Genomic DNA, 16,464 nt, shown 5'->3' with positions numbered 1-16,464 from the left:
AATTCTCTTGGAGTTTTTTTTGGGCTGTGTGGTAGGCCCAACTATGAATATGGTTTTAAATGCGTTTCCCATTATTTGAACACAATCTCATGTACTGATTTATCCGTCAATTTTGTTATATAAATTTTAATTACAATATTATTTTTAATTTTAAATATAGATAGAGAGTTGAGCTTTGTCATGAAAAGATATCTACTTATTATAGTTTCTAAATAAACCTAAGTTAAAAAAGAAATTTTTTTTAAAAAAAAATTCTAAACATCTCAATTTTTAGAATTCTCCGGAATTTTTTTTACTTTGTCGTTATATGTATTTTATTGTTAACGAAGTCGATTACTTTAGAAAATTTCTTATTTTCAAGTCTTGTCCCCAACTCAAAAAACAAATGTATGGTTTCGAATTTCAAATTTTAAATATGAAACTTTGATTTTTATGGAAGTATGAAATTTTCGACACAAATTGACCAATCGTNTTGAGGATATCCTTTGTCACCGTTGGCTCGGTTTATTCCTTCTACCGACACAGAAATGTTGTTCAGACAATTTTGCATTATTTAATTCCAAGTTATAATTATAGAATTCATAAAATTTCTAGATCTTGTAATTTAAAAAATTATAACCACTCCAATTTCGTATGGAATATAGACATTTTAGAATGTTTTAGAGCAATGTACGTGGTATTTCCCAACAAAAGTCAATTTTTACATAGAAAATTGGGGTCGTTTTGGATCATTTCGATGGCCTGTGTTTACAGGCACGATTACTCAAAACAACAAACAGGCAGCCGTAGCCAAAGAACGATGACGAAAATGGTTGATTCACCTGATTTTTGTACCTCTCGGCAAGCTATTTCCATGGCTGTTTTTTTTTTATTCTTATTTTTCCCATTTCATAAATATTTAATATATGAGGCATTATTGATCTTGGATCAGATGAGCCTAGAAATTTTTCATGTGTTTCTTGTGTATGTTCAGATCATTTTCATTAGCGATCAAAATTGTATGTTTTTCCTCTTTTGATTTGGATCATAATGATGTCATGCTTGCTTTTGATAAGCATAGTATCCTTCCCGAATATGGGACGATTTAGCCGAAATTATGTCGAGTGACATGAACAACGAAGTGATTAGAACCCAATTATACAGATATCAGAAGACATTCCAGTACTTCAATTACACGACACAACGTAAGAAGAGAAAATTGTAATTGTACCCAAATCAGAAATAATTTCTTAAGCTGAAAATGGCAGCCCCTTTTTCAAAAACCTATTAATCAACGATAATCCCAAATTCATTCAAAAATTTGGTACGAACGCTGCTCTTATTTCCCAAGTTCAATTCTTGATTTTGAAGCAAGTATCAAGAGAATGGTCGATTATAATGAAGATCTAATGAAACAAACTCACATATGATTAGTAACTATAATATAAGTTGCATAAATGCAGTGTTAGATCATCAGTCCGATATATTCTTCCATATATGCGACATCTATACGGAACCAAACATCATTCATTATAACTTTGCATCCAAGATTACAGTGGCGCGAATTTATGGACCAATTAGGTAGAATCAAAGACTCAAAACTGTACACAACATTGCAAGTAGCTATCCAGCATAAAAATGGAGCTCATGAGTGCAATCTGTTAATCTAGATGTTATAACAAGATTCATAAAAAAATACATCTCCACAGGGGGGATTCGATACAAATTGCTATAATCTCAATTCTCATAAAAAAGCTTCAAGTAAACAGTAAAAATACAAGCAAACGTTGTTTGAATTTGTTGTTCTGAAGAAACTAAGGCTCTGTAAACCAAGGGGAAAATGTTCTTGTTTAATGTCTATTATTTTCTTGGAGGAACCAACCATATCTCCCAACTCCAACCCTCGAATTTGATTTGACTATGGATCAGTATCATTATGAGTGTCCCAAACTTTCTAGCCCAAACTCAAGTCCAAAGTGCTTTCGTTCAGATCTTGTCGTTCCAGAGAAGTATTACGTAGAGCCTATAAAGGAGCACACTCAAAACAAGTTTATGCAAAAATATACGTTCAAACTCTAGCTGCTTATTCACATAGTTCAAACAAAAATACATGCACACACACGCACACGCGCACATGCATATGTCGCTAAACAGACGGAAAAAAGGTTGTGTTCATTAAACACTCGAAAATCTCTCTCCAACAGGTGACTTGAGGGCAATCTAAGTTCAAATTTGGGTAATGGGACTGGCCAATTGATAAACAAGAAATTAAAATTGCCTGGTGCAAGAAATGTGTCAAAGAAGTCATCATTTTCTCGAACAAAAAGTTACAAGACAGATGATTGAACCCAAAAGTAAACTATCCTCAGTTAGAGACTGCCAGAAATTCTAAATTTCAGCAATGACGATAACAAGGGCTAATAACGTTCAACCATGGATCAAAAATCCACTAAAGAAAATTGAAGAAAAGATAATTCATGTAAAAAAATCACCTGGTTTTCGTCGATTGGCACATCATTGATGTCAGGCTTTTCATTGTACTCATCACTCTTGGAGGTTACCTCGACTGCATCAGTTTCAAATGGCTTAGTTTCATCCTCAGCCTGTTCGGAGGACTCATTTTTCTGTTCTTCAAGAACTATAATCTATCAAATGTTTCAGAAACAGAAGACAGATGTTAACTATTTATCAAGGCGATATAATTACGACATAAAGAATGAGAAATTCAAAATTCATTCTAGCATTTCACAATGAATGTCTGTTCTTAAAACAGTACTTTTTGTCATCAAGGACACATCAGTGCCAGGAATCACCTAATTCCATGCTTCATTCAATCATGCAGCATTATAAGGAAAAATATATAGCACAGAGACTCAGTCTAATTTTATGAATGGACCACATATTTACATAAATGGAAGATGACACTTATTCATGAGTCTGGCTCGTTAATGATCCTTCAACAATTCCCGTGTCCATGAATTTAAGAGGAATACAGTTTATCCAAGAACTGGCATCATGTTTATGCTTAAATGGAGGCTTCAGGTTTTGCTTAGAACGAGATCAAATTTTTTGAAAGTGATCCTAAGTAACTTGGTACACCGCTTAAGCTATAGTTTGACATATCAACACAAGCTCAAAGATAAATTAGATTCAGGATCAATCGAGATTTATTTAAAATAAAATATATTTTGGGAGTTGAACTTTTGAAAGTAATTCAAGGCCCAAGCTTGAAATTTAACAGCCAAACAAGAAACAATCCATATCATATCACCTCCCGTGGAAGTCACCTAAAATCTAGAAATTTTCATAACCACTCTCAACTCGCAAATACAGCATTCGTCCTTTCGAAAATCTAGTCAACATTGATCCCCAGTTTCCAAGTTTCCCAACTAGGGGGGAAAAAGCCCACATCACCAGAATCCTAAGATCCAATTTCTCAAAAAAAAAAAAATGTCACAAATAACATAAGGTACTCCAATCCTACACTTGAATTCATTCTTCCAAAATGACCAATCCACGCAACCCACCTTCGTACAAACCAGTAAACACGCAATTCCAACACTAATAATCTCACCCAAATTGAGTCAAGTAAAATCAGAGAAACTCACCGGTATATACTTGAATTTTTTCTTGGGCGGCTCCTCCACTGCGACGACATCGTCTTTATTGGAATTCTTCGAGTCCTCATTGCCGTTATTATTGGCAATATTACCATTATCCTTGTTCTGGCTAGGAGTGATCGGAGTCCACTGGTAAAGCAACAAGTGGGGAGGTACGTTGCTTCCGTTAACCGTTCTGTTACCCGCCACCGTCGCCGTCGCCGTCGCCGTCGCGTTGTGGTGGTTGGAGTTCGACGGAGCAATGGGAACCCACTTCTTCTTCCACTTACGAACCGGGCCGGTAAATACAGTAGTGGGACCGTATCGAGACGAGGATCGGCCGAGCCTAGCCCCGACTCCCTCCATTGCTTAGATCAAACGTTGCGAAGCTGGATTCCTTGGAAGGATCGTTGCGCGATGCAGTCCTTCAAAAAGAAAATAGGTTTTTTTCGTCTTTCTTTTTCCAATAAAAGACGGGTCAATAGGCATCACGTTTTTCATGATGGACCCACGCGCTTTTGGGTTCGGGGTTGAATGTTGAAATTTTGGAGGCATTTAAATTTCTAACATTCTATTTTGGAAAATGACTTTTATCTCCATTTTAAATTTTCCCAGTTGTAAAAATTACATTGCATTGTGCATGTATATATATGTCTTTTTCAAAAAAAACGCCAAGATTTAGTCGAGATCCGATGGTTTGAATACAAAGACAAGCATTTAGGGGTGTCAATCGGGTCGAGTTTCGGGTCAACCTACGAAAAAAAATTTTCCAATCCGAACCCAAACCAACCCGAACACGAACTCGTCTAACCCGAATTTTATTTTTTTTAAAAAAAATTAATGAAAAATTCGAAAAAATAAAAAATAATATTTTAATTTAAATACATAATAACAAAATTTTCGATTTAAATTTAAAAGTTTAATCGTAAAAAATTAAAAGTATATTTACTAAATCAAATAAACAATTGTTAAAAAAAGTATATATAAAATAAATATTAAATGATGAAAATTTATCATATAAATATACAATAAATTTTGTTCAAACACACAATATATAAAAATATATGTAATATTTTCAAAAAAAAAGTTTTCGGGTCAACCCGCGACCCAACCCGAAACCCGTCTAACTTGGTATTAACCTGAACCCGATCCGAACCCGAAAAACCTCAACCCGAACCTGATTTTTTTCGTGTTCGTGTTGCATTTTGCCATCTCTAGACAAGCTCATGAGTTCACTTGAGTGGGCTGGGCTTTTTGTCCGCGGATCCATTTTAAGAAAACAACCCAGATTTTATTCTCATCACGAAAGCCCATTCACAAATCTCGACTATCTATTTATAAGACTGGCCCCTCGTGATCGATCAAACTAGGGTACCACCAAATTTCCTCTGGATTTTGCTTCAATCTTAGGATTTTCTTTTTTAAAAGGGGCTACATGTACTCCAAGCAAGGGTGAACAGAAAGATACCCTTTGATCTTGATCTGCCGAAAGCGGCTGTAGCCATATTTGAAATGGAGAAGTTTACTGGCCGGTTGTTGTTCTCCTGTCGACAAATCTGCTTACCGAACTTCTTAAATTCCTTTGTCCGGAAGTCATTCTTTGTTGGCCTGTAGGAAGGTGGAGAAGAGAGAGATTATCCCATCTTTCTATTTGCCTTGTTAACCAGAGTCCAAGGGCTTCTCTGGCATATGGATCCATTCCATGCCATCTGAGTTGTGTTGGACCAAATTTTTTTGGGACAAGTTTTTATTTTTAATATAAATCTGCTTTTTTTTTTTAAGATTCGTTTCATTTTTTTGTTATAAAAAAACCCTCAACTTTACATTTCAATACATATTAGAGATTACGGTAATTCTGTCGGGATAATTATCGCAATTTTTTTAATACTTTTTAATGATTAGTTAATGATTATAGACGAATACAGAGAATATTTTTAATAAAAATTATCATATAAATCTCTGTTTTAATAAACTTGAGTGACAATTCATACTTGATTTTAACCATAATTATTAGTTACAAATTGTTAGAAAAAAATGACTACGTCCGCAGATTTCTCAGCATATTAGATCGCCAACAACCCAACTCAGTAGTGACGCTGTGTGCTAGCGATGGCTCCATGTCTCGATGCAACAAAGACAAATTTTGCAAAACTAATAATTATAATCCATTGACAAATGATATGTATTTCAAAACAAGACCCATATTTATAACTTTATACAAAAATAGATATCGAATGCCAAGAATCCATGATCTCACCTCTACTTTTCTTGGCTTCAGTTGAACAAAAGGATAACCCATAATTAGAAAATAAATTCCTACACTGCATTGTAATCCGAATTTACATTTTGAACGAGGCCGATAAAGCTGACGGATTCCATCACATAGAGCATACACTAATTAAGAGCTGCAGCCAAGTTTCCAGTTCTAACACCAGCAAAATCCTCCCTGCAATAAAACATTGTCTGTCCGGCCACCGGCACAAACCCCACCGACCTATTTCCGTCCAAGGGCTCGCCAGGAAATGCCATTTTACGGCCTGTAACTTCATTTTGGGTTCTTCTGTAGGAACCAAACCATTTAGCCTGCATGTAAGTAAGGCGTCGCCAAGGTGGCACGTGAATGCCAGCACTTTTCATCGATTTTCTTATGGCATTGGACATAAGCCTCACAACCTGCTTGAGCTGGTCTGGTCTTCCGATGAAAATTGGTGGAAAATGTTTGAGCAGTGAAACATAGCAGCCAGTCGGACGAGCGACAGTGAACTCCCCTGCGAGGAAGATTTCGACTATGTAGCGGCTACCGCCGGTGTTCACGTCGATGTATTCGTAGTCTCCGGAGGGGCACCGCCCTTTTTTTTCCCACTTCGATTTGCAAAGACCTGTATTTTATATGATTGAAAAGGTGTTTAGATTATGCTTATATTAATGGCTATAATAATCAATATATGACAACATAAGTTTCATACTAATTGCCATACAGAATGACAGAAATATAGTGATGAGTTGGCCTACATTCACTGGACAATTTTCCCATACATTCGAATGTTTCGTTTGAAGGACGTGAGCTGGATACATGACTCATACATGCATGTTTCTCCACTTGAATGAAGTATAAGAACAATATGAAACTTACTGAGAATGATTTTAAAAATAAATACAGTAAAGAATGCACTTTTAAAGTACTGTTCGCGAGAAAAATTGCAAGTCATATCAACTAAATAAATTTCACAAAATCCAGAAACTCACCGGCATCAAAGCCTCGACTCCGCAACAATGCCATTACTCTCCGTTTGAAATCCGGCGACGAGCTTCCATTGCCACCAAGTTCTCCGATCGCCGCTCCCACCTCTGCAAGAATCCTCCTTTTGACACCCCCGTCATTATTTTCATGATCCAACAGCAAATTCTTCAAAGAATCTTCCAATTCAGAATCAGGGGAATTTGTTTCCGATTCGTCACCATCGACCATCTCCTCTTCGCCTTCTTCCTCTTGATCTTTTACCTCCTCACTTTCTCCGTATTCCATAACCTCTCTCTCTAAAAACGAATTCACCATATCAGACAGATCAGCGGAGTGCTCGCTTCCGCTGCTCTCGCAGGACCTTCCGGCCCTAACCACCTTATCGAAGGCGGCAGCAAACCTTCTGAATTTCACCGGAATATTCACCATCGCAAGTCTCGAATTCCCTTTTCCGTATTACTCGAGTGACATTGATCGAATGGATAAAGGCCTGGATGCTTACTTGCAAACTTTATGCAGAAATAAAAATCATTTTTAAATCTATGTCGAGAAATTTTGTAATCATGTTGCGATTATGGCGAAATGGTGCCAACACTTCTTGGTCTAGACCTTCGGTGCGTGAATGGTTTATGGAGTCATTGGAGTGAATGAATGAAGACATTATGTGGCCTTTATATACATATTTATTTATATACATGAATCAAACATAGTAACTATTTTAATCCTCTAATATCTTTTATTTATTATTTCTATAATCTATTTTTTAAATTTCAAAAACATATTTTAATTTTTACCTCTCTATAATAATTTAAAATTAATAAATTATATAATATAATGCATTGCTAGTGTATAATTAATTATATATGCTTGCACATTCAGCTTACGCTGCTCATTTAATGCATGCATTTTTGTTTAGACAAATGAACCTGGAAGGAAAACCAGCTTGGTTCAGTGTATAATCTGATCCGAGAATCAGCTATAGTTCAACATTATAGGATAAATTCAAAGAAGTAAAATTTTACTTTATAACGAAAACTAAGATATGGTAATAAAAATTTTCTTGTATTTGCTTATTATTATATCAATATATATAAAGATTTTAGTTAAGAGTGGAATTTAATAAATGTTATTTATTTTCATCAAGAGAAAAATTTGTTATCATTGAATTTTATACTATTATCTCAATCTTGAGATTTTAGTGTCAGATAAGTTTTAAAATTTCGTTATTTAAATGTTTCTCTAGATTTTCAATGGTTAGATGGAAATATTTCATCTTGGTTTTTTTGTGTTGTTCTTCGGGATCTCTCTGATTGATTATATTTTATTTTTTAATATTAAAAAAAAATAGTATCGATTGTAAAGCAGTACTACTAGTACATTCTACAAGTTCATTATCAAATGACATATTTAACTTTGTTTTATTCTGTTTGTTGTCAAATTTATTTAAATATCATCCCACTTTAGTTCATGTTCGTATAATTCTAAAATTCTTTATCTGAAATATTCCACACGTTACGATCATTTGTGGTAATTATCACGTAGCCCGTGATCTATCTACACGCTAGAATGTTTATTTATTAACTTAATGTGGTCTAAAAATTATTGTGTTTATGAAAATTAATTGCGGCTATATATATATTTTTTTGGTGTCCAATTTGTCAATCTAACATTTTACCTCTTGGCAGCCACTTAGGGTAGACATGACTTGGTTCGGTATATCGAGTTTTTCAAAATATATTATATATTGTATTGAAAAATTTTGATACTGAAAAATGAATATTGATATCAATATGGTATAAATATCATATTATTCTTATCAAAAAATTCGATATATCGAAATTTCGGTATGATATCATTATAATACCGTCTTTACTGAAACAAAAAAGTGTTTTTCACATCGAAATACAAAATTTTTTTAATGTCATACCAAAACACCAATTTTTTTTTAATATCACATTGCTATCAAAATTTGTATTCTATAATAATTATAATTTTTAAAATATATGACTTTTTTTTGGTATATACAGAAATACTGAAAATTTTCAAATATCATACTGATACTGAAAAATTCGGTATAACATCATATTGTACCGAAATTTACGGTATACAATTAAATTCAATATGTGCGATCTTTTACGGTATAATAAGTGTGATATACCGAAATGTTCAAGAGTTAAATGTTACATTATTATACTGATAAATACCGTATATTGTTAAATTCAATATACGTGATATTTTATGATACGATAAATAAGATATTACATTATGATACCGGTAAAGTGCGGTCAGCAGTATACAGCCATACAGGCCATCACTTTGCAAAAATGGTAATATTCGGTATTCCTATAAAATCTTTTTTTTTTCTTTTTTTCTTTTTCCCTCTAATTTGCTACCTGTGCCTTATATGAGGAGACTCGATGCCGTGGGTTAATACGGATGGCCATGTTCAATGAACCTAAAAACCATCCCGATACATTGAATCTTTAATGCCACAATATAATATTCAGTATATATCCATATGATTAACATGAAAATAAAAAAATTATTGCCATTTTTGTACTTATTCTCTTTTAGATTTATATGAATTCTATGAACAACTTGGATTTATATGCATTTGATTGCTGTAAACATATTTGCATGCCAAAGAACTTGATCTCATTCGTGTCTACATGCATTATGCGTAACGTTTCATGATTTTTATAGTAGAAAGCTAACAATCTGAGTCGACTCTTAATTTATCGAGTCGAACCAAATAGTACTCAATTTCTACGGATTTTTAATTATTTTATTCGATAATTTACTGATTTAATATATATTGATGGAGTTTACAAACTCAGGTTAAATTTCGATCATTTGAATTTATGATACTTAGTAATTAATTTCAAATTGAATGGATTCTGCTTGAATTTGAACTCTAAACTTAAGGGGAAAAAGATATGTGTATTTAGGTTTTTAAATTAAATTCTGAGGCAGATTCCATCAATTCAATAGTTAAATGTTACATTATTATAACCAAAATATTTCTAGTTGCTCACAACCCTTTAAAATGTGTGGCAAACATTTTTTTTTTAAATTTTTTGGTGGATTTAAATCTTCAAACAGTATATCATCATATTTTGATGTTTCTCTCATACTTGAGAATCGTGGTAGAAAAATTCTGATCGACAGTATATCATCATATTTTGATGTTTCTCTCATACTTGAGAATCGTGGTAGAAAAATTCTGATCGAAAAATACTTTCAAAAGTCACATTTTTAAAATTGTATTTCATTTTTACATTAGGACAATTTTGTGGCCAAAAACGTAAATAGCAGTGACTTATATCGGTCACTCGTACAAAACATGGTCATGGAACCAGAAACATTAACATCAGACAAAGTTCAGAGGATTTAAACTTTTTTAGCGAATAACAGTGACTTCAGTTATATATAATATCAAAATTTAGGGCCGCCAAAGAGATCATTGCTGCTGCTCATATATCTGCATGTATGCCTCAGAAAGTGCAACCATCTGGGGCAAAGTTTCAGAAACATGCAGATCTTGCATCTCATACCTGGGGAGACAGGAGATGAGTTAAAGATGAGATATGCTGAGTGTTCTCTCTATAGTATAAAACGAAAAGAGATCAAAATATTACCATAGTTCTTCAGACTTCCGCTGCACAAACACTCTATAGGATCCTTCACCTGGCTTGCCATCATGAACGATGTTCCCAATTAAATCGTACTTGGAGCGTAGCCTTTCATTCTCGTTGGGGGCAGGTAGAGGGATGTAATCCTTTAGCTCGAGATTCTTAACAGGGAAATTAACTGAGAAACCAGAACAAACTAGTTAGGAACCTTAAATGTGGAACCGATGTTGATGACCAAACATCCAAAATATAGTTTGAGGGGATATTCTCTTTCAAAGAATCAAACCGCAAGAAGAAAGAAAACATAAAAAAGGTTGCAGAAATAAAAGGAACTTGTACAAGTAATAAATATGGAAGCACGAGTATAGAGGCCATCTGACAGGATAGATGGTAAATTTACACAATCATTGAATTATTTAGCTAGTGATAATAAATCCAGATGCATTACTTGAAAAGTGGCTACATTGACAGGACGGGACATAAATACTCACCAAGTGTAGGATTTTTCTCTACAAAGAAGTTGTTCTTCGTAAATCGACGCATGTGCAATATGATATATTGTGGTAATTTTATTACACGGTATCTCATCCTAGCTATACGAGGCCGCACAACTTCTGTCACCATTTCGCCATCGAATTTCTTGAGTATGTTGAAAAGTGGAACCTAGACACAATCATTTAAATGACAGATTGATTCAACTCTATAGGTTGTTGATGGAAATACACATCAATATGTAAGATCACACAATCCAAGTAACAAGTCAAAGAAAAAGATGCATCCATATACAACCAGGTGAGAAATCAAGTATAATTTCGCCGACTGAAAAAAAACAAAGGACATCCAATCTGTCCCTTTATTAACATCAAAAGTCAAATTACACTAAGTTCAGACCTATTATTGCTTCAGTGCTGATAAAACATGCTAAAGGGGATAAATCATAGGTAGATGGCATGCTGAAAGGAAGACGAGTAAATTCTAACATTTGTGCCACAACAAGCAATACAGAAGATCGAAGAGTTAAACTTTAAAAAAAGAGAGAATTTTGATTCTTTTTTCACTTCCTAAATGTTTATCTAAAAAACTAAACTGCCTCTAGTTCAAGATCTAACAAGCAACATATTATATATAAAAAATGCTCAAGCAACAAAATCAATTTAAATATAAAACCTGTGGAATAATGTTTTTCTCCATTACGTCCTTAAACAGAGGTGGAGGCGGCAAGTCCAACCCAAGCATTAAGAAAGGCATTCTGCTTGTCTCCAGGTTTACTCCATCCACATCATTTCCACCATATTGTCCAATCTCGTTAGTCTGACTGTCTGCATTCTGTCTCTTCTCTGCAATAAACTTAGTAGGGATCTGCTTGATAACCTCCAGTTCCCCCTACATGAAACATTTATTTAGGCTAAACAAGAAAAAAGGAAAAAGACAAATACTTAATTGAAAATAAAAGAAGCCAAAATTGACTGTTAAAACAAACCTGAAAGCACTGGTGAATGATGCTGTTATTCCTTTTCGGACTTTTAAGATCTCCATGCATTGTATTAAGAAGCCACGACATAAATTCAACTGGATCCGACTGTGCACCTATGCGGAAACGTTTTTTACTGGCCTTCATAACTGCCTGGAGAAACTCGTGTGGACTCACCTAGGAAATCCATGCATCATATGGAAATGAAGGCCATCGACAAAATTTGTCAAATATGGATGCACAATCAAACCTGTCCTTTGAAGTTTCTCGCATGCCAGATCTTTCGTGTCAGCTCTCCAAATCGATGAACAAGTTGTGATTTGCTGTTCTGATAGTTCTCCGGGATCAGAAAGAAGTTCCTCAGTGGAGTAACACGCATCAAAGATTGAATGGTAACATTGACAAAGTCAGTCTCTTTGATGTTATTTAACCCCACCTACAAATGACTCGCAAATTAATCAAGATTAAGTTTAAATTGTTTATAGCACGACACCCAAAAAAATGATTAGGCAAAAACAAGTACAAAAAGGGAAGCTAAATACCATTCCAGGAAGATAATCAGAACCATCGAGTGCCCTTGACCACAGCCTATTCCTGTCAATCTGCTCAACTTGCTCTCTTGTAAACCTGTCAATCATACAGGAAAATCAAAAAATGAATCCAAGAAAAACAATGACAGGCGAAGATAAGAATTGTAAATGCTAAACGAAATAGAAAAAATCAAATTGACATAAAACTTCAACCTCCACATTTTTAAATGAAAATTTGCTTAGAAAAATATGAAAATTCAAGAAGTGTTTTATCCCTCAAAAAATTACAGCACCCTTTAGTTGGAGAACACGCACTAGGCTGGATATAAGACTCATAAAAAGAATAGAATAAGTATAATTAAACAAATATATCATGTAACCAACATGCCTTGGGTTGAGAACATGCCGGATATCATCCAGCGATGTGTCGATAACTTCATATCCATCAGGAAGACAGAAAACTTTCTCTGTTCGAAGATTGATGTAGACATGATGTCCCGCTTCTAGACTATGGGTATATGCATAAGACTTCTGTCCCCTTCCTTGGTAATATTTCCCACAAACCAAACATGCATAAACGTTCAAGTTTGAAAGAGATACCGAACAAAACCTCTCAAAGTCAAAATCTAAAACCTGGAGACAAAACAAATTGATTTCAGAAAAAGAAATTGCCCACAGACAGCAAACTACATTAGTTATTCGGCAAATCATACCATTAAATGATGCATGTGTTGAATGTGCCGATGAACTATCAAATTGAAGTACAAACAAAGTACTTAAAGCAATGTTGCAGTCATTTCTGCTAGAATCCTCGAAGTGTCAATAATCGATGCATACTCAAGTACACTGACATTTTACAAGTCGGTAAAAGAAAACCACACAACTAAAGTATAGTTTGGCAAACTCTTTTCCGAACTCAAGGAGATGAATATGATCTTAGTTTGGTCAGAAGTAACAGGACTGAAAACAAATCAAGATCCATCCAATCCTCGATTGATTTCATTCCTGGCAGAAGGCAAACTAACATAACGATATTTTCTATCTCTGCCAAGATTCCAAATCGACAAGTTTTCAAGGTTTGGAGTCAATGGCCAAGTACTTTAAATTTTGCTTCCACAAATAAACAAGTTTCCGACCCAACTTGAACAATCTAGGATTTGTGAATCCTTTTGATCAAGAATAATTTTTTTCGCAAAATATGAACCAAATCTAGGTCCCAACAGCAAATTCTTAGGATTATATTAAAAAAATGAATAAATAACATTACAAACTATTTCAAGTGCATACATTTTAAAATTAAAATCACGAAACAACAGTTTACTGCCTGAAAGCTAATTCTCACAAAAAATAAAAAATTAACATCTTATTAAAGAACAAAGGAATAATAGATTTTAAAGGTGATTGGAGTGATTTCTTCATTCATATTACTGTGTTGATGTATCATAAACACACCAAAAAGGTAGAATATAAGATGCAATATGATAAAGTATTGTGCACCAGACAAACTCATGGAAAACAAAAATTTATGCACACAGAAACTTAAACGCTAAAAGTTTAATAATAATCAAATTCACCCCATTACAGCTATGACTTTGAAACTCAAACACAACTACCAAGGGTATTTGTTCCAAATTATAGCCAAACCGAATATGCTTATAACCAGAGAGACAATCAATCTATGATTAGTTATTACCTGTCTATTAACAGTATCAAGATAGGGACAGTCCCTTCTTACTTCAATAGTGCGATTGCGCTTTATATGGCCTCCTTGATCCTCTTCCTCCTCATCGTCCACCTCATTACTATCATGGCCATTTCAACCATCTTCCATGCCATTATTTTCAACCTCAATCCCACCACGACCTCGTCTGTCATCCTCTTCATCCTCCTCCTCATCATCATAAGAAGCGAGAGGGAGAAGTGGATTTTCAAATGCTAGATGGGACGAGGACAGCTCAATTAGCTTCTGCTTCTTCGCAGCTCCCTCTTCATCCACATCAACTTCTATGTCCTCCCGTTTTGTTTTCATCTTGCCAATGCCTTTTCTCTAACTTTACTTCCCACATATGAAATCATTTGTCAATAATGCAAATATTTAAATCGAATGTATCATATGTTGTTCTTGAAGCCTCTTCTCAACATATCAATAAATAAAATACTCCAGAATTTAATTCGGATTTCAGTTCAAACGTGGAAAGCCGGTGGTCAAAAATCTTTGAATGGGTTGATTCGACGAAAAAAATTCAGAACGAGATTAGAGCCAAGTACAAATAAGCTATAAGTAAAGTACATAGGTAATACATCTTCCCGAGAAACCTCATAAGCAAGACAAGCATAAACTAAGTTGTTTTGAGTAGAGAATAACTCACCGGCTATTATGCAAATACTAGGGGAAAAATGATTAAGACTATATGGCTTTTCGATTTCAACAATTTGACAAACTTCCCCCAATTCTGAGCTCACTCTCCCATTCTTTGACTAAGAAAGACGATTTTTTTCATCTTAGCGTAGGAAAAGTCGACGAAATCGTCATCTCTGATCTCTGAATCGAAGCGTGAGGAGTGGAAGAGGTGGAGCCGCGGGACAGATCCGGCCGTGAAATTAGAAAAATGCCCACACTGTTCTAATTTCCAAAAAAGGATAGACTTGGTGAAAAATTATTAAAAAATGTGAAAAATTTTGTGTCGAAAATGTGAATGTTGAATGTTGAAAATTAGGTAAAATTAGGTGTTGAATATTGAAAATTAGTGTGTGATGATGTAGGTAATGATGTATTTTATTTTTGGATTATTTGTAAAAATTTTCTATAAATAGATCTCTCATTTGTGAATAAAATCACAATTGAGTTGAGAGAAAAATATTATAAAGTGTGTAGTGTGATAATTTTGAGAGTTTGAGATTTTTATTTTTTACCGTAAATGTTTACTTTTTCACAACACGTTATCAGCACGAAGCTCTAAAAGTCCTCCATATTTTTCCAAGCTCCAAAACAGAAGAAAAAGTTTTCAAAAGTAATAATATTTATTTTATTGTTTATTTATTTATTGTTTATATATTTATTATATAATATAATGTTATTATAAATAATAAAAATAAATTTTTCAAAAAACTTGTTATAAATCTTGGGAGGATGTTAAGACGACATCCCACACTCCCGGTAAGGGATACGACAAGTATAAAAGTCTATAAGATTTTTAAACAAAATATCTTATGACACCTCATTATAATATTGTGATATGATATACATAATTATTTAAAACATTACTAATATTATATACACCATATTATTACCATAAGATTATACAAATACATACATTTATTTTCTTGTACACCAACGGTCATAACCGGTAACAAAACGGCTAGTTTTTGCCCTATAAATATGATCTCACAAACACATTCAATCCCTCCAACTTTCTCTTCTTCTCTAAAATTATTCTTCATCAAATTTTTGAAGAAAAAAGAAGATGACTTTCACAAAGTTATTTTTAATTATTTTGGTTATAATACTCACAAATCTTGTACTTATCGGAGAATATCCTCCTCATGTGTTTTTTTATTTTTACGAATGCTTGTATTTGTTGTTTATCCATTACTTTGTATTGTAATATTCATTAACTAATAAAATGCATCATAATTTTTTTTAGTACCACCATGTCAAATTTGACAAAGCTCGAATTTGTTGCACTCCACATTACGGGGAAAAATTATGTGCCATGGACTCTCGATGTAGAAATGCATCTTGAGTCATTGGGTCTAAGCGAGACCATTAAAGAAAATGGTATATCTTCATCACAAGAAAAAGCAAAAGCTATAATATTTTTGCGTCGACATCTCGATGAAGGTTTAAAATGTGAATATCTCATCGAAAAAGATCACATGGCTCTGTGGAAAGGATTGAAAGAAAGATTTGAACATATAAGGGAAGTTATACTTCCGACCGCCCGTGATGAATGGAATATGTTAAGATTCCAAGATTTTAAGAAAGTCAGTGATTACAATTCAGCGATGTATC

General features: G+C 34.0%; 3 protein-coding genes, 1 non-coding gene and 1 pseudogene across 4 annotated transcripts in view; 2 read left to right on the top strand and 3 right to left on the bottom strand.

The window, feature by feature from the left end:
- The window catches only part of LOC140978145 (uncharacterized), a 91,375-nt gene that overhangs the window by 45,424 nt on the left and 29,487 nt on the right, over nt 1-16,464 (top strand). The gene's annotated exons all lie outside the window — the stretch shown is intronic.
- LOC140978144 (uncharacterized) lies at nt 1,628-4,031 on the bottom strand. The gene is made up of 3 exons (XM_073442962.1): nt 3,588-4,031; nt 2,472-2,624; nt 1,628-2,002 (listed from the first exon to the last, which is right to left on the bottom strand). Exons 1-3 carry the CDS (start codon nt 3,942-3,944, stop codon nt 1,934-1,936), a joined length of 579 nt encoding a protein of 192 aa, XP_073299063.1. The 5' UTR covers nt 3,945-4,031; the 3' UTR covers nt 1,628-1,933.
- On the top strand, nt 5,071-5,158 carry LOC140980011 (small nucleolar RNA snoR109). The gene has a single exon (XR_012175843.1). It is a non-coding gene; the product is annotated as a small nucleolar RNA snoR109 (small nucleolar RNA).
- LOC140979498 (uncharacterized) lies at nt 5,734-7,462 on the bottom strand. The gene is made up of 2 exons (XM_073444915.1): nt 6,825-7,462; nt 5,734-6,457 (listed from the first exon to the last, which is right to left on the bottom strand). The coding sequence occupies exons 1-2, from the start codon at nt 7,246-7,248 to the stop codon at nt 5,973-5,975; spliced, it is 909 nt and encodes a 302-aa protein (XP_073301016.1). The 5' UTR covers nt 7,249-7,462; the 3' UTR covers nt 5,734-5,972.
- LOC140978130 (uncharacterized) lies at nt 10,164-14,481 on the bottom strand (annotated as a pseudogene).

Source organism: Primulina huaijiensis, chromosome 6, assembly GCF_012295235.1.
Source record: "Primulina huaijiensis isolate GDHJ02 chromosome 6, ASM1229523v2, whole genome shotgun sequence".
Classification (NCBI taxonomy): domain Eukaryota; kingdom Viridiplantae; phylum Streptophyta; class Magnoliopsida; order Lamiales; family Gesneriaceae; genus Primulina; species Primulina huaijiensis.
This window is presented reverse-complemented; position numbering and strand designations above follow the sequence as displayed.